The following is an 18839-nucleotide window of genomic DNA, read 5'->3' as shown; positions in this document are numbered from 1 at the left end:
AATAAGAAACTGTTACATTTGGATCATTCTTGGAATGTGCCCATTAATCCAAAATTAGGTCTTGGTCAATTAGCTGGATATTGTTATGACGTAACAAACCCTACGGGTATTACAAACCCTATGCAGGTCTCCAAGAGAGTCCGAATGGCTACGAGTCCAAGAGGGGCAAGGCAGCAGAGTAGTCAGTAGTTCCAGGCGAGGTCAAATCCAGATAGAGAGAATAACAGGGTAAACAAACCCGAGAGGGGCAAGATGAAAGGGATGACTAGAGGTCCAAGGCTAGAAGAGGGTTCGTAACGGTGGTCACAGGGTGAGGGCGAGGGCGAGGGCGATGCAAGCCCAGGAGGCGTATTGATTCCTAATCCTGTGCGGAGACTCGGAGTGAACAGAGGGTTTAAATAGTGAAGGAAGGGGTGTGGAATGGAAATTGGATAATGAGGGTTAATTGATGCCAGCTACACCTGTAACAGATATCTGTGTATATTTTGTTGTTTATTTCATACACATTGTTATCATAAAATTGTGCATGATCTAATCTGAAGCGCAAGACAGCTGTCATATAACAAATGTATGACATGGACAGATAATTTTAAGTTAGGAAGTTATACATGACCTGGTCATAGGCATTGTTGATTCAACCATCGAGCTCTGAATAGGTTAGAGCATGTTGCACATCTTACTGGAAATACTTTGCTGTGATTAAAATTAGATAAATAATTCAAATAAGTCAATATTTCTACTCCACAGTCACATCTGGCAAAGCTCTGTTCTCAGTCCATTTCTTTTTCTTATCTATATGTTATCATATATATATATATTCTTCCTAGCTATGTGATCGATTTTGAATTCGATACTGCCGACACCAAAAGTGTTGTTCATATGAAAGCATTATGTGCTTTGTCACATTACTTAGATGTTTTTTAAATGGATGCAACAAAATTTTATGCACATGACTTCTGTCAGGACTGAAGCCACATTGATTAGCCCTGCTTATTAAATCTGCTAACATGACAAAACTAATTTTGTCTTTTAACTCTCAAATCAGTCGCTTCACTCAGGCAAGGAACCTCTGGGTCATTTCTGACCAGATCTTTGCATATGAAGCTCATGTTCCCAGAGTTCTGAAGATAATAGGCCTTTACAACATTTATTGCATCTGTACAGTACAACTTTCTCTCTGGCTGAAAAAGAAAAGTTAATGCAAGCTATTGTTTTTTCCAGGCTTATTGCAATACATTGCTTAAACATGTTCAAACTTAAACACATTTAAACATGTTCTTAATTTATGATATATTCAGACCTCTGATGCTTACATTTTATAAAAATCAATTTTTATTATACTTTGTTCAGTATTTTGATCCACTACCTTACAGGCAGTGTTTGAAAGTAAAATTCTTATAATGCAGTAAGCAAGCAATCAAGTTGCAGTCAAAGCATTTTATTTCCAACCTCTTCCAACAGAAACAATAGGAGCTTCAATAGGACCTGTGTAAAGCACTACTTAATGGAACCTGTAGCTTGAATTAAGCAGATTTTCCATGAAAAAAATAGTTTATTTTGAATTACAAATTTGAAATTTGAAAGTATTGGGCAAAAACAGTGGTTGTTGCAAGTTTTAAATATAGGATCTGTAAATTCTGAATTATGAAATGTATATTTCTATGTATATTTTGCGTTGTCACACAACCTCTTTTGCTCTACAACTAAATTTTAACATCTCAAACATCAATCATAATGCCTGTTTTTGTTGCTTACGAATAAACTGATTTAAAAAGACAAAAGTAAAACCGTAAGGCTTATCTCCTTAGAGAAGCTGTGTTTTTATGCTCATTTGCATTTACAGAGCTCAGCTATATAATTGCAGTTTATTTATTTAATAAAACCTCAGAGGACTCATGCCCTAACTACAACACTACTAAATGTGCAAGGGAATATTAAACTATCAATCTGGAATTAACCAGCTGTTTTAAAATCTGTACAGAAATATTTCACATCACTGTAATTTCAACCACTACATAGATTGTTCATTATTCATATTTATGAACAATTTCTTATTAGTTGCTTCAGAAGACAACTCAGTTTAACTCAGTAATGGGTTATAATGAAATATAATTTAACAAGCAATGGATCACCTGCTCGCATAAAGCTAGAATTGTTGCATTAGTATTCACATCTGATATTTATACTTTAACCAGATAATGGTGTGCATCTACACTATAAAGCATTTTGTGAAAATTCATTTTTTATCATGACATCAGAACAAGAAGGCTAAGGGTGTTCCACCCTTTATTCAAACTCAACACATTTCCTTTCCTAACATGGATGGATGGATGCAATGATAATGTGTATTTTATGTTTGGTACTGTACATAAAGAAAGTGAATAATTATTATTGTAAATTGATTTTTTTCAGGAAACATCACTGGTAATATGTTTAAATATTACAGCACTGAGACAGCATAGTCAGACAGCCTTTCTTATCTTAAAACTTGTATGATTCCTTTATCATTTTTAATTTTTGCCATGCAACTTCCTTTTTTGCAATTTTGTTACATTTTTAAAACCAGTTACAATTATCAAAATTTGCAGATTTCTACCACTCAACTAAAGAAAATTCAAACAAACAGGAATCATCAACTATAAAAAATGACCAGTCACCAATGACACCAGGGGGACAAGGAGGAAGACAGGTTGAGGGTCTTTATAAATGAGATGCCTTGACATGATTGCTTGTTCTATTTTGCCATACATCTACGGTTTTATGTTTGTCATTAGGAAAAGAATTCTCAAAGTTCAAAGTACCCTTATGTAGAAAATAGAGGTAGATCTGAATTTCATTACTGCTGATATCATTAATGTGCAGTCACTACAGAAGTGGAAAAATCTCCTGAATGTTACCTTACATGACTACATAAAGCTGTATGTCACAGAACAGAGGAGATGACTGTGGCTGAGATTTATAACCAAACGTAGAATAATTGCTGATAACCTACGGTTTTCCCACATGCTCTGTAGTTTCAGTGCATGTTGCCCAGAAGAACCAGGAGGTTATGTCAACAATGTGATCTTTACTGCTAAAGTAATGGAAATATATGGTTCTTTGATTTTTAAATATGCTACTATCCACAAAACATGACTTTTTTGTAAGTTTTTAATGATTTGGGTTATCCATACTCCTTTTCCAGGTCTAATGAGCTACAGTATGTACACACATCATAGCTGCACCTTATCACATTCTCAAGATAATTGCAAGAACTTGTCATTTCTGACTCATATAAAATAGTAGAAATATTTCCTGTATTTGGCTCCATTCTCCACTTTCCAACCTACAAAAAATATTTTATACAATGATAAAATCAGATGTTCTATTGGAAAAGGAGAGACTTCGGTCTATTTTCAATATAAACAAACACTCAGCAATGTTTCAAACAAATACCAAAGCCAGAAGCAATGAGATCAAAATCCTGTTAATATCACATTATACTAAAGTTACTCTTTAGTTTCCCAATTATTCACATCCACAGAAGTGACCCGTAAGCAATGCTGTATTGGGTTTTGAAAAAGAAATATCCCTATTTCAGTGGGTCATGCGTTTTATATTTTTTTAAACAAAAAAAGGAAAATATAATTATATTTATTATTGAACTCATAATCAACCTATAATACCTTATTAAATCACGTCAATCCCTGATCTCTTTTCACATTAAGCATCTACTGTAGATCATCCACAATTTGAAATTCCAGTACAGTGTATACATGTGTCTTATTTATAGAATTAGAATAAATTTAAATTCCCTGTATGGTCTTACATTCACATATTAGAAAATGTCTGTATGTACCATTAAAAGGTATTTGGTTGGTATATGCATTATCCAAAGAAAATATTAAATGGCATTCAAAGAAATGTAGTTCAAGGCTTTCAAAAACAGTAAATTGATCATTGATCCTTGACTCAATAACTTTATCTAAGGTCATCAACATTTTAGAAACCATAATATTCCTTCTGAAGTAAAAAATAGTTTTAACTCTTCCTTATCATGAACTACACAACCAAAGCATTATTCAATTACTTTTTGTTTGTACAAAGAGATACTTGATGGAACAAAGACAAACACTGTGACTATAAGAACCACTCAAATGCATCTTTCTCACTTCTCAATCATTAAATGTCAGATCTGTCTATGCTTTTGCTACAGTCATTGTCAGAATTCATAGTCATAGAGCAAAAAAGCTTTAATGGGCACTAACCTGCCATACCAAGTGTTCCATCAGAACAGAGGTCGTTGACAGGCAGATACTTAGTACAATGGTGTGGGAGGAGGAGGTCAGCACACTGGCAATTACAGCATCCCGCATCGAGAAGGGTAGCATGGTGTACACCACAAATATAATAAACAAGAAGAAGGAGACCTGAAAAGAAAACAATGACAAAATTGGACATACAAAACCTTGGAATTGTAAGCAGTAAAATAATGAATTTTCCATCTGCAAAGCTTTAATAAAACATAGATCTCAGATATAGTAAAGTTTGTTATAGCTGAGATTGTAGAAATTGGGTCTTTTTCCCATGTGTATCAAATAAAGTTCAAAACAGTGTATTGAATGATATGTGGTAAAATGGTCTACACATAACAAAGGGTGGATTTATGATTTTTTGGTTCTTCTAATTCAATCATTATCACACATTATGGAGAACAAGGCTCAAGTCATACACTCCTATCTTGTTAGGTCTCAATATATCAATATAATATTACAATATATTACAATTTTATTACAGAGCATACAGTACTGTACATACTGTATTTTTACTGACAGTCAATGTTTTCACTAAAGTGTACTTCAAGATTCTAGTCTGTAAAAAGCAATCCCAAATCTGTACTGAATTCCTAAATTATGTAAAATTAGTGTACTTAGAATGTGTTCAGTGAATTACATCCCAATATTCAGCTTTAAATTAAAGGACCTCTGACTGTATTAAAACTTAATTATTAATTATTATTAAATTAACTTATTAATTTATTCAATCTTTTTTGTTCAATCCCCCCAGATGTGACATATCTTAGCTATACTGTTAATATCCATTTATAATGTATGTGCTGCCAGAAACTTTTATCACAAGATTAATCACAAGTGCTCATGTTAAAACATTACACTTTGCAGTTTACTGTATATGACCTGAAAAAAAGAAAATGTTTACATTCTGCTGCATATACCCAGTGTTACTGTTCTGAAGCACAAGTAGATAAACTGTTCAATAACAATGTCTTCTTTTCTTTCCTGGACTACAATAATACAGATTAATTGCATTTCTAATAGAATTTAAGAACATTTGTGGCTTGACAGGTATAAGAGAACAAATCACAGAATAAACACATTGAATAATGAGATTTTGGATTAAAAAACGCTTAAACTGTCAAAGATTACAAAGTGTTAGCACAAATGAAATGAGTTTAGGAAATTGAACAATATTTTATGTAAGAAACAATAGAGCTGTGAGTAAAACAATAACGGGTTTTTCCTTCATTTCTTAGGTCAATTTTAAGTGAGCCCTCCAATCTTTTTGACAAACTACCTCCTGATTTTTTTACAAATAATTTAGACACATAATTAAAATTATGTATTTTTCTACTGTTCAGTTATTAATTTTAGTTACTAACCTTAAATAGAAAGCAAACCTGTTCTTTCTTAAATCAATGTATGATTTAAGCTAAGATTACAAAGTTTATTCATTAGAATGTTTAGATGAATAAGATAGTTATGCAATAATATATAAGTAGAACACATGAAACAGTTTACCGACATACCAAGTATTAGATTTCAAAGGGAAAACTACATTTAATGTTAGAATAGTAAGCAATGTGAAACTTTTTGAAAACACTGTTATGTGATTTAATCTAGTTGCTTCCACCAAAGTTCTTGCATAGATAATTAGGATCATAGGCACTCATCAATAGAAAATTTAAACAAAAACATGACTGGCCTTTAAAAATTAAAGACAAAACCAGTTATTGGCAGATACTGTATACCTTTGCTGATGGACCAGATACATATAAATAGAAATATATATATATACTTAAATAGACCACTGCTCAATTAAAGACTATCCTTATGAAATATTTGGTACTGAATTTGAATATCACTGCTTTAGTAATTACTAAATGAAATAATTAAAGTAAGTTGCTCAAGATTGTTGCATTTTTTAAAAGAAAATTATTTCAGTTTTCATTCAGTCAACAATATTATTAAAATAATTACAAATGAGTTTAGTTTTAGTCATGGTAAGAGAACCCCTTAGGCAAAACTATTTAATGAAAAAAAATGTTGCAATGTTTTCCAGATAAATCTTGGCCAATTCTCAAAAAATCATTACTATCACATCTCATCTAGAGCATTTGAATTTTGCTTTGTAACACTATCAACATTACATTGCCTCGGATTTTCATTTATGACAACAACAAATTGTTCACCAACCCTGAATGAAACTGAAAATGAAACCCCAACCCTGAATAATTAATATAGATGTGTTATTACCATATACCACAAAGGGCTGCATGATCTGCAAATGGAAAAAAATGCACTATATAAACTTCAAGAAATGATTATAGAGCATTCTGGAAAAAACAAGAAATTAGAGCAACGTGTTGACTAAATCACTAACCACACTTAAGTAACAATTTTCTTTGTCTCTTTTAGCGCAATAAAACTATAGCTGAACAAGATCGTGTTGCAATGCTATAAATGCACAGGGGGCCTAAAGCACTGTAGATAATGCTATGTATTTTTATGAACAAATATGAATTGCAAAGTGATAGAAAGAGCAGCCTTAGTAGCATAATATATATACTGTAAATATAACGCTGCATGGCAGACTAAAGTGCTTTTTTGGTATGTAGCCATAAACCTTTGGGCCTGCACTTCTGATGAATACCTTTTTCAGGCATTCTGCTAAACAAATTATATGTATATGAATTCAATTAACAACTCTGAGGGTATCAGATGCACATACTGTATTCCAATCACATAGCATTGGATGAAATAACCATATATATATTTAAATATGCACATAAGTGGGAGAAAAATAAAACATGTACTGTAAGTCTGTACTGTATATACACAAGTACAGCAATGTCTAGCTGACATGTCTTAATTTGTTTGAAGTGCATAATATCAAAATAAAAATAGAGGGATGTTTAACAGATTGCACTTAAATCAAGATATGAAATATTTCAACACAAATTTACCTTGCTGGCTTGTAAACAGGTGACTATTTTAAGTAAATAAAGGAAAGAGCCACCCAAAGCATTTCAAGTTTTACACAAGAGAGACCATAGTCAAATTCTACCTAGCCACAAGGACCTAAGGTAAATGGGCTAGACTATATAAGGCCTAATTGAAATGTTTTTTTTTTCATTTTATGACACTCCCAAACAATATCAAATTTGTATTTCACTATTCCTTTGCATTATCAACACAGTGATGTCAACAGAATTCATGGGTCAGTTGTCTTCTCTGCACAAGCATGTGCAAGGGCATTCCTACACTAAGCTGGTTCATTGTTCAGATGTGAAAATTGGTTTGGGGTATTCCTCACCAAAAACTATTTTCCCTCTCATCAATGAACTATTCACACAGTCATATAAAACTTTCATCAATTTACGATTTGCATTTTGAAGCATATTTTGGCATTGTGGAATTTGAACTGTTTTTTAATTATAAACCAGATTCAAAAACATCACAATAGGACTCAAAACCTCCAATATTTTTTGTCTTTTTGAACATTTCTACTTCCCTTTTGAACATTTCTGTTCATGACTTTATGCTTTGTTTTAACTGCCAACGTCCTTTTGCACAAGGAAGCAGCTTCACATCAATTAACAGATGTAAACACTCAATTCATCCATAGTTTAAAAGGTTCACCATTTGATCAGGAAGTATTAAGATGCATGTGTGCAGTTAGGGATGTGGAAAAGTCAAGAACTCAGATTCTCACAATGGAAGCAGCTGTGTGTGCACTGCTCACAACTTTTGATCTGCACACACTTTTACACATAACTAGAGAAAGTCAGGTCTACTGTTCTATATACCTGGAAAAACATCTAACTAAAAATCAAAGAAATGTAGTTGTGGACCCACAACCAAAGGTAACATGTCAAACATGACTCAAAACTCAGAACAGCAGGTTTGAAAAAGATCATCCCAGATACAAATGACAGTTTATCATCACGTAAAGCCTTTTGATCTGTGTGACAAAATCTAGCCTTTGTAGGATTTTCCCAAGAGCCTGCACACACAAAAACACACAATGGCCAAGTAAAGAGAACACAGAAGGCTTTAATGCGTGCCTTTTTTCAGTAATAGAACAAAATAGTAGCACAACCCATGCACACCCTTATAAACCAAACAAAGCTTAACTGCACCCATGTGAAAATAATTACCTTATTAATTCCCATTATGACTATTTACAAAGATTAAAGGTTGTATAGCAGCCTCTTATGGCAAGTTGGCTGAACCTGTGACTCTTTTTGGCTGTGCCTGACACAATCTAATTTAAACAACTGAAACAGTGTTTCAGTTCACTTGTCCTTGTGGTTTATGTTTTCTCATATTGTACATATGTGAAACAAACATGAATAAATCTTGATTGTTTTTCACAATGCAGCAACAGATATAATTTCTTCTACAAATGACTAATATAATCTACAATATCTGTGGGTTAAGATAAAAAAAACATTTTAAGCATGCATGAGTTGAATTAACTAACAGACACATTTGCAGTAGATCTGGTACTCCCCTGGAGAAAGCTTTCCATCTAAACAGGCCTACAAACTTCTGTTTAAATTAAACTTTTCATGCAGGGTAGAGAATCATATTGCGTTAATGACCTAAGGTAAAGGAAGTTCAGCAGTTCATTGATATGGGTATCATACTAGCTTGTCTACGTTCTGTATGTTACTGTATCTGTGTGTAGCCTGCATGCCAGCAATTAAGATTCAACTTTTTAATGAAAAACAGTCATTGATCTTTAATGTTCTGAAATATAAACTATATATTCACTAAAAATATAAACTACTTTATGAAAGCATAATGAAAGTCAAATCAATTTCTAAAATGGAGAGGCTACATACTATTGTGATGGTGTCGGGTTATCGAGTACCGCCTGAGCACGGGCAGAGCGCTTCTTCTCCTTAGCCAGGTAGTGAGCGGTGTGTTGGTGTGTAGTCGTATTGTAAGGTGAACCTTCTTCGTTATATACAATACGGGTTTTTGCATTAAAGGGCAAGCATAACCCTTCCGTAGCTATTTCGCTACTGTTCCTGTTCTAAGCTTGAACAACGTCCGCACTCTCGTGGAGATCTTAAATAGAAAACCTGACGAGCCTCAGGTGCGGAAGCTGCGCATTCCCACGCGCCGCGGAGTGGGGGGTGCAGTGGGAGGTGTGCTCCACTGTCACAGTATGCATTAACACCACTTCTTACGGAAAAAGTGTGACCACGTTTTTTGCATACATACAGATGAAACTACAAGTGTATTGTTTCTGACATCACAGTACAATCTTTAGGATGACACTATATCTGTAGATTTATCTGAAATTCTGGATTGGATAATATACACAGTGGTAGAGTACAATACATACTGTATGTAAAGATAACAAAGAATACATTTCAAGTAACATACAAATAGAATGTGCCATGAAGAATGATTTGTCTTCCTTCTTCTTTGTTTACAGCAGTACAATTCAACGCTAATAAATGAATTACGTGACAGAGAAAATGGAGATAGAACAATACAGTACAAAATGTAGAGCTAAAAATGAATTATTATGCACTAATGCCAGAATAAATGCACTGCTCTCAAAGGTGTGAGAGTTTCAAGTAAATACAGTAAGTGACCCTGTCACTCACTAAGTGCCCAGTCTGGTTTTGAGCTGCAATTTCTGCTACATCAGGTATTGTTTCTTAACTATGATTACTGAAAGCTCTAAAAAATGCACTGTGAAGGCTTCTGGTTTCTTTAAACAGTTACCTAGCCCAAATGTGTGCTTGTCATGATCGTAAGCCCCTCCTCTTAAGGAGGCTCCGGCTCTTTCTTGTTTCTCTTGATTTTTTTGCAGCTGCCTCCTGTTCCAGCCCCTCCCTACAAAAGCCAGACGCTCCCACCATTCCAGGCTCAGCTCTGGGAGAGGGACGCCCGGAAGCCCGCCTTCCAGCGCCTCCAGGAGAGGCTTGGAGTGCCTGGCCACGTTACCCCTTTTAATTCCCCCGACCCTTCGCCGGATCCCGCTCCGGCTTTTAACTCCTGTCTTGTCTGCCATGGATGGATTACCCGGCTCTGGACTTTTGCTCACCCTGGATTTGGACTTGTTCGCCTTGGCCACGCCCCCCCGAGCACCAGCGCACCGCCGACACGCCCCCCTGTTCTTCTTCCAGCCCCGATCCCGGTCTACTTTCCCATGTCTGTTTCACTCCCTGCCGTCTGCAGAGGGTCTTGAAAAAACGCTTCGTGACACTGTTGGCATTTAACCACATCCCTAAGTGTACTGAACTGTGATTCAAAAAATAGGTTCTAAAAAAAGATTGGATGTATTTCAAAAGTATACATTATAAATATATTTTTATGCTTGATAAATGACTTTTAAAAAAAAAAAACAGGGAGGTAGGAAAAAGAAAGTGGTGTTTTGTGAGCCCTAGGAAGGATACATATGTAAATATATTTTTGTCATTATTGAAAACCAAATGCTGGTTCACATATTTCTTAGGCAACATTGTTTTTAACATCTGAATAAGTCTGAATATTGAAATAGCAGGCTGTTATTCCATGTATTCTTAAAACTGGTTTAACATAGCATGCTTTGTCTTCGACATGACTGGGACGGAGCACTAGGAAGAGTATACTTGCTATGCTTTAAGAAAAGGTATATTTTAAAATTAATTGTCCCATCCTAATATATTAAAGTATTATATATTATAGAAATATAATAATATATTAAAATATGATTAAAAATAGAATGGGGGTTGTTTATAAAAAGTTTTGTTACTAACATAGGACTTAATTCTCATATAAAACAAAAAGGGAAGGATATAAATTATTTCAGTTTAATTAAGGAGAAAGATATTCAATGTGTTCTTAAGGGACACATTGAATATCTGCAATTTCCTGCAATTTCCCTCACGGGATCATAAAGTATCTATCTATCTAAGGGACATGCAGAAACAGTCTCCCAACCTGAGTTTCTTTAGTATGGGTGTGGCCATTACAAATAAGACCAAAAATTATTACTCTGTATTTCATAACATTATATTCATAATAATGTAAATGATAACTATTTCGAAGCAGGCGTTTTTCTCTTGTATTTTTAATTCTGTAGTATTTGAATTCTGTTGTATTTGTCCACATTCAAACAAACACATTCAAAAGTCTTAATATTTATGAAGTTAATATTTGCCTTTATTCTTTACACCTATGTGCAAAACAGTCTTCTTCAAATTAACTACACAGCTCTGTTTGGCAGCACTTAAGTGCCACAGACAAGTTTTCAAGATTTGATTTCCACAAATAACTGCAGCAAAACAGCACCTGTGTTCAGATTCCTCAGGGACTATGTCAATCAACTTTGATCATTGAGTGAATACACTATGTATATGAGAGTAAAGGTTTTTACAAAAACAGAAAATAAGATCATTTATTAATGCTAATTGAATGTTATGACATTCAGAAATATAAACATATTTCTACCAATAGCATGGTACTAAAGGACCAAAGTGCATCAACACTTTGAAATATAATTGATTGAAAATCAAGCAAAAAATATATTCACAGTATAAAAACTAAGAAATGTATTTTCTCTTCTATTAAAAGATTAAAATGCATTGCCCAATATTATAATTTCTTGAAGTTTCTAGGCACCTGCAGTACTTTTCAGCACACAAAATAGCTTTTTAAATGTTTGAGTATACATTGAGAGGCATAAACAAGTAACAAATTGGTGCTGTCCATCTTTTGAACCAGAAAATTCAAGCTGAAGCTAAGAAGGTTTGTGGTGATATCAACCGCCTTATTTCTTAGAATAACAAAGTGTTAGGTATTGAATAGGTTACTGCAGTTTGATGTAGAAGTAATAAATAACAGCATACCAATGATTGAAAATTAACAATCTCAAGACTAAAGGTGGTGTTGAAGAGTAACATCAAATTCAAAAAGTCCAAAAATGTATTTCTTATAAAAAAGAATTGTGTTGTGCAGCATTCAAGATAACTGCAAATCAAAGCCCTATAATCTAGAGCATTCTTTATCAGTAACTGTGTAACAGTTATTTTTTAATCCTACTTCTCTCTGTATAATTTATGCATGAAAACATATTTTTGAAACACCAGCTCACAAGCACATATTTGCAGATGTTGACCAGCAGCCATATCTGGCAACCCACTGAAACTAAACAGGTATGAACCTGGCCAGTACCTGGATGGGAGACCTCCCGGGAAAAACTAAAGTTGCTACTGAAAGTGGTGTTAGTGGGGCCAGTAAGGGAGACTCACCCTGTGGTCTGTGTGGATCCTTATAGGCCAGTATACATACACATGCATCATATTACATTTGCTGAATGGCACACTCCCTCCCCTGAGAATCTTAACACATTTTGTTACCTTATCAAAAAGAACTGAGAATATAATCCTGGGCCAATTCTTAATGTTTTTTGTTTTCTGAATTGTGCATTTAATTGTGTTTGGAGTTAAATGTTTTGAAAACTAAAGAATTATTGATTTTAAAAATCATGTAGCCCTCTCCAAATACTGTAATAAATCAGATTGTAGAGGTTGTCAGTCGTGACAAGGATTTGGGCATGGTCATAGTTAAGATTGGAAAAATGTTGTGAGACCTTTTCTGTAAAATATCTAACCTTTACTTCTAAGCAAATAAAGCTTTTATAAAGTGGACAAAACCATTTCAACACTTTCCATAATTCTTTCTTATAAAGTACTGTTTTATCTGTGCATATGTTGGGGGAAGTCATTTGGGTATATCGGATCAACCTGAAAGCAATAATTTGAAAGAAGGCTAACTGCAGTATGGTGTGATTGGCACACTCCCTTCTCTGAGAATCTGCCTTACTCCCATCTGTGAGATACCTCTGTGTTCCAAGGTGTAAGTGTAGATGATCTAGGTAATAATTTTTCTACTTAGCAATTTCAGTTTTGAATAATGTAAAATAATTATGTCTTTTATTTTAATAAAATATGTTGAATATGTTCCTAAACTACAGTATTGTTTGTCCTGACCACTTTGTTGGTGCTGCTATGTTCTATCTTTGAGTTGTACTCTACCTTAAAACTAATTTTGCCCAAACAATTAATAATAAAGATTTAATTTAATTAAAATCATTTGGTTCTGTGCAATTGAGAATGAGAGGTGAAAATAAGCATTGCATCTTTAAAACATTGATTTGAAATAAAAAGTAATATTACTGCAAATTAAATTTAAAACTAACTTCCCCCCAAATCCAGTCTTGCAATTAAATACTAGAAAATTCAGGCTATGAGTCAATAAATTCAGTTAATCAGTTGAACATACTATGCATTCACATACACGTTTCATGATGCAGAAAGCCAGTGTTATAGTATAAAATAGTACGATCTTTCACAGTTTATCAATATCACAGCCAAGACAAGTGGAAAATTAATTTTCCTGGAAATGCCATTAATGTCTTATGAGTGGGTGTCTTCACAAGGCAGGAGGCTCTAACACCATTGCAAAAATGTGTATGTTTATATTAGATTTTTCTATCCAAAGAGCAAATTTATCATCAAAACAACAACACTGATAGATGTCAAATTAATTCTGTATCACAATCTTGCCAATTCATGACTCACATTTCACAGTGAGCCCCTTGGCAGAAACTGTTAGATCTTTCAATGACATTCATGGCCCAGCAGCCAAACTGTCTCCATGAAAATTACTTCCTCCTGCAAAGAATCCACTTCCCTCTATCATTCTACTTGGACGTACTGTATCAAACGTACTGTTAATTTTATTCTGAAACTATAGGACTATCCATCTTTCACATTAACATTCTGAAGTCTTTTCGTTTGTGTCGGTATATTTCACAAAGACTTTCATTACCAGAGCATTTAAGGGAAAATAAAGAGTCCCTTAAGGGGGGAGTGGTTATGAAAAAAAAATATTTGCCTAATTCAGAACAGTTAACAAGAGGAGTATTGGAACTATTCATATATTGTGTATATAACAATCTAGAGAGTACACATTTATACACAGGACAATGAGAGTAAAACAGGTTCAACAGACCCAAAGATATAATAGCACATATATATATATTGGTGTGTGTGCACGTACTGTATATGTGGATATATACAGTGTGTTAAACATAATGTTGATTCAAATTATAGAACTAGGTATTAGCTGTTTTTCAATAATATTTTAAATGTTTTTAGATAGTCTGAGGCTTAGAAATGGAAAAAAACACTACTACTACTGTATAATTTAACATTAAATTTAATTGTAATGTAAATCATGTTCAATTAATCTCTTTGGGAAATGTGTGAATTTTGCACTTGAATGATAAGTAAATATTCTGCTATCACAAGTCCTCTGAGTGCTAGTGGTTAATGGAAGCTGCAGAGTTGCTTGCTGATGAACTTCCGGCTGATTCACAGTGACTCACTTAGCATTTCCCCTGATCTCTTGCTCACAACTGAAGCTTGAACTCTTCTCAGCTAACACCAGGGGATGTTCAATGGCAGAAAGTGCTTAACCATTTAGAAAATGTGTATATAAGGGTGAGCATATGTATTGGCAAATAGAGCTGAAACCTGAACTATTGTTTCCAGCACCCCTCTACTTCAAACAGGATGGTTAAAACATAATGCAGCTTTTCTGAATGCATGATTGTTTGCAGATCTAAGCAACCTATTAAGGTGCTTACATCTAGTTCTACCAAATCAGAACCATAGTTTTATATTCCTTCACAATGAAATATTGACATGGTTTTACCTATACTAACACCAATTCTTTCACATATATACAGTATATATATATGCTTCCTTCCTCTATTGTGTGGTTTTGAGGGTGATGAGGCTGGACAAATATTTTCTACAAGAGTGTATTTATAATTTAAGATATTTAAGTGGGGACCATGTGAGCTGCAAATGAACAAGTAAAGGTTAATTTCACACTGACGTGTTACCTGAAGAAAGATCCACTGCTGAAATGTGGTGTTTTTATTTATTCTAATTTACAGCATAGAGTTACCCCCTACTTGATCCCTTGTAATTATAGAGTCTATAATAATGCCTAAAATGTGTTACCCAAAAACAAACCACATTAGGAGTCTACATAACTATAATAACTTTACAACTTTAGAACTATATAAACAATACGTACAATTAAGAAGTAAGATACTCGTCAGTATCTCAAAATAGTTTGACATGATTTAATTGTATTTCAAAAATGTGTATTGTGGAGGGCAGCTTTAAATGGTTTGTAAATGCAAATATATGCCTGGCATTTAAGAGGCAAAATACAGTTGCTGTTCCTCAGAGGACTGAACCTCACCACCTTAAAGTGATTTACTCAAGGGATGAACAAACATTAGAGAAAGCCTGTTGAAAAGTTCATGTAGCTAAGGGTACAGATTGATGATTTTTTGGTGTCACTTGTGGTTTCTACTAATAATGTATATATTTCTTAAATGGATGTATAATTAGATTGATTGCATCCTTGCTGGAAGCTACAAAGTCATACTCTAACTGAACCAGTTTTAATGGTTTAATGGGTCGAAATAGAGCAGACAACTATGAAAGAGGACAGATCAGGTGTGTAAAGTAATACACAACAAGTATGAGATCAATGAGAATTCAATCCAAATATACTAGAAATAATTGTGTGACTGAAAGGAATTTCATCATTCAGGTCTGATTGTATGTGACCAAAACATGAAGACCCTTTTCCTACAGGGTTACACAAAATTAATTCTACAGTGTTATAGGCAAATTTGACTCTGTACATAATGCAGGTGCATATTTTAAAGGTATTAAGTCTATCATCAGAAGTGTGCATCATTATTAGCAAGTTCTATGATGATAATTATTTCTTAATACTGTATGTATCTCAGAATGAACTTTTTCATTGAAACTACACTTTACCAAGATCTTACTGTGCTGACAGATTTGACAGTCCAAAAAGACCTAGGCAATTTCATTCACTGTGTGTACTTGTATAATCATATATCACAATACCTTTATCAGTCAGACACAGGCAGGCAAAACTTGTTGCATCGTACCAAGGACTCTAAACATGTCTAAAACTGACTACCCATGTTCAAAATAGACAATCACAAAGACATGACATCTGACCTCCTGACTAATACCTTTTTAACAAGCTCTTCTCTGATGTCTGATCTTGATGTTTTTTTAAATGTTGGAGAAAGTATTTTGTAATCCATTGAACTCAGATGCATTATACAATTGGAATAATGGCATATCAGATCTGCTTTAATGTCTAATTATCTAATACTGTACACCAAAGACTTTCAGTGCATATAATGATTTAATATTGAACTGCTATGAAACTGTCAAGTTATCCCCAGTCCATTGGATTAAGTAAGTGTTAATGTTGCAAACCAAAGACATTGTTGATATCATGAAGGATCAATAATGTTATGAATTTGCATTTTAATCATGATGGATAATTTGAATGAGTGTCGTACTTCCTTAGGTAAAATATCTAGGAATAATCAGCTCCTAGCAAAAAGAACAACATCTAAATGGAAAGCTAGTAGTAGGGGAGTATACAAGGAATTTTGTATCACCCTTAGTCTAAAAAATAACTTTGTTGTATGCATCTATGTTGCAATACCAGAAATCTGTAGCATCTAGAACTTGTTACAATACCTCCATATGGATATCTTGTGGTACTTTTAGTTGATTACTGTAATAAACCTGGGACAGACTGCACTTTAGTGGAGTATTCCACGATCTTTTAAAAAGCCATATTGAAGTTATATTCTAATGAAAATATTGTTCAAGAACGGAACTGGAATGACATAACTGTAGATGATAATTAGATTTGTGCAAAAAAGTCCCTCCTGTTCTGAAAACACATTCTCATACTTATATATTTTAATGTAATGAGAAATTGTTCTACCACACATAATGTATTGGGTTTGTATTGTCCAGTACCAAATCTTTAACTAGTATGTGAAATTATTAGGTATAAAGCAGCTATAACAACAATGAAATTGAACCCAGAAATAGAAATAAAAATGTTGAAATCAAAATCTGACACTTAAACTTAAGAACACAGCACCCAATAGTGGTCCAAATAATAAAGGTCCCAATAATGAATTAGAAGTCAGTGAAAGCTATCTGCTCCCTTTGCAAATTTTTTTCAAGCAAAACCAATCTTCTCATGAAATTGGCTTTTGACTTCTATTTAACCTCTCAGATATATAGCAAAGGGGAAGATCATAAGTTCATCTGCTTCTGTTTTTGGATGTCATCAATATTGCTAAATTTGTATTTGAAATCTTAAGTATTTTTTCAGTCATTTGTTCATAACACTTGATAATATTTAGTTTTTCAGGTTAGCCAATTCTTCATTTTACTTTCTCAAAGTGACAAATTAATTCGTCAAAATATTTTATGAAATGTATGTTTAAATGTATTGAAATATATGTTCTTTCCATTTTTACAGTTGGAGTTTGATAATTTTTAATATATAGATAGCAAACAAGCTAAATAACATGTTCACAAATACATAGACAATATAAATATCCCTTCCAGTTTTGTAATATTTACTATATTATATACTAGAAATATCTAAGTAATTTATCTTTTATTCTTTAAAAGTTTGTGAATAATAGCAGAAAAAAAACATTTTTGAAATTACATCTAGTGAATAGAAGATCATTTTGTACATGAATTATATAATATATATCAAGCATGTCACATGTTATTTGACTGAAGATGTGTTAAATAAAACACAGTATGTGTATGTGTTAAATCCTTACTCCAGTATGTGAAATGCATGTAAAATACTTCAGCACAAATACTTCTTATTTTTCATATTTGTCTTTCAACACAGGCAATTTTAGTACTTTGCTACAGATGTGGAAAATTATGTAAATTCCCAAATGTTTAGTTAGGTATCAATTAGAATCTAATTACAACAGAACGTGCCCTGTCCTATGTAGTTTTTTAAATGTGTTAGTAAACAGTATGTGTGTTGTTTCAGGTTCTTACAGTCAGCCAGTCTTGTACATACTCATGCTGGCAAGTCTCAATATTTCAATTTCAACTTTAATTTCTGTCGAGGTTATAAGAGCAATCAAATCCAGCTGATGGACATCAGAATTAACTACAGAAAGGCTTAGCATACAAGACAACATGCTGAAGGCGTAGAGTTAATTTATTCTGGAAACAGGTTAGATTGGTATGGCCTCAGGTAAGAAAGTAGGGCTAAAAGTCCAGGCCTTGTGTTGACACAGTGCCATAGGATAGAATGGTTCAGCTTTGTGTTGAGGAAAGCAATTAGAAATGCCAAGACAACAGCTGCTGTGTCATGGGTTGCTTTTATTGATTATTTAGAAGCGTAACTGGCCAAACAGGATCCGACCGTGGTAATTCCTTTTCCTCTGATGAGTGCTGCACACAGGGAACTGCCTGCTGTTCCCCTCCAGCCACAGACATCTACTGCCCCAGACTGACTCCGGAAGCTTCCACTTCCGTTTTTTTTAAAGAGACAAATTGGCTTCCTGCAATGCATTGCAGGGAACTATGATCATAATATGGTATGTTTTGAAAAATATTTTAATAGTGTACAGGTACAATC

The 18839-nt window shown here is 33.8% G+C and overlaps 1 protein-coding gene across 1 annotated transcript in view; it reads right to left on the bottom strand.

Annotated features, from left to right (window-relative positions):
• Positions 1 to 18839, bottom strand: part of adcy2a (adenylate cyclase 2a) — a 114510-nt gene that overhangs the window by 75933 nt on the left and 19738 nt on the right. The window contains exon 3 of the mRNA XM_088929476.1: positions 4248 to 4409. Within this exon, the coding sequence (XP_088785602.1) occupies positions 4248 to 4409 (162 nt within the window). The remainder of the gene's footprint in view (positions 1 to 4247; positions 4410 to 18839) is intronic.

The sequence above is a fragment of the Atractosteus spatula genome, chromosome 12 (genome assembly GCF_055471065.1).
Source record: "Atractosteus spatula isolate fAtrSpa1 chromosome 12, fAtrSpa1.hap1, whole genome shotgun sequence".
NCBI classification, from domain to species: domain Eukaryota; kingdom Metazoa; phylum Chordata; class Actinopteri; order Semionotiformes; family Lepisosteidae; genus Atractosteus; species Atractosteus spatula.
This window is presented reverse-complemented; position numbering and strand designations above follow the sequence as displayed.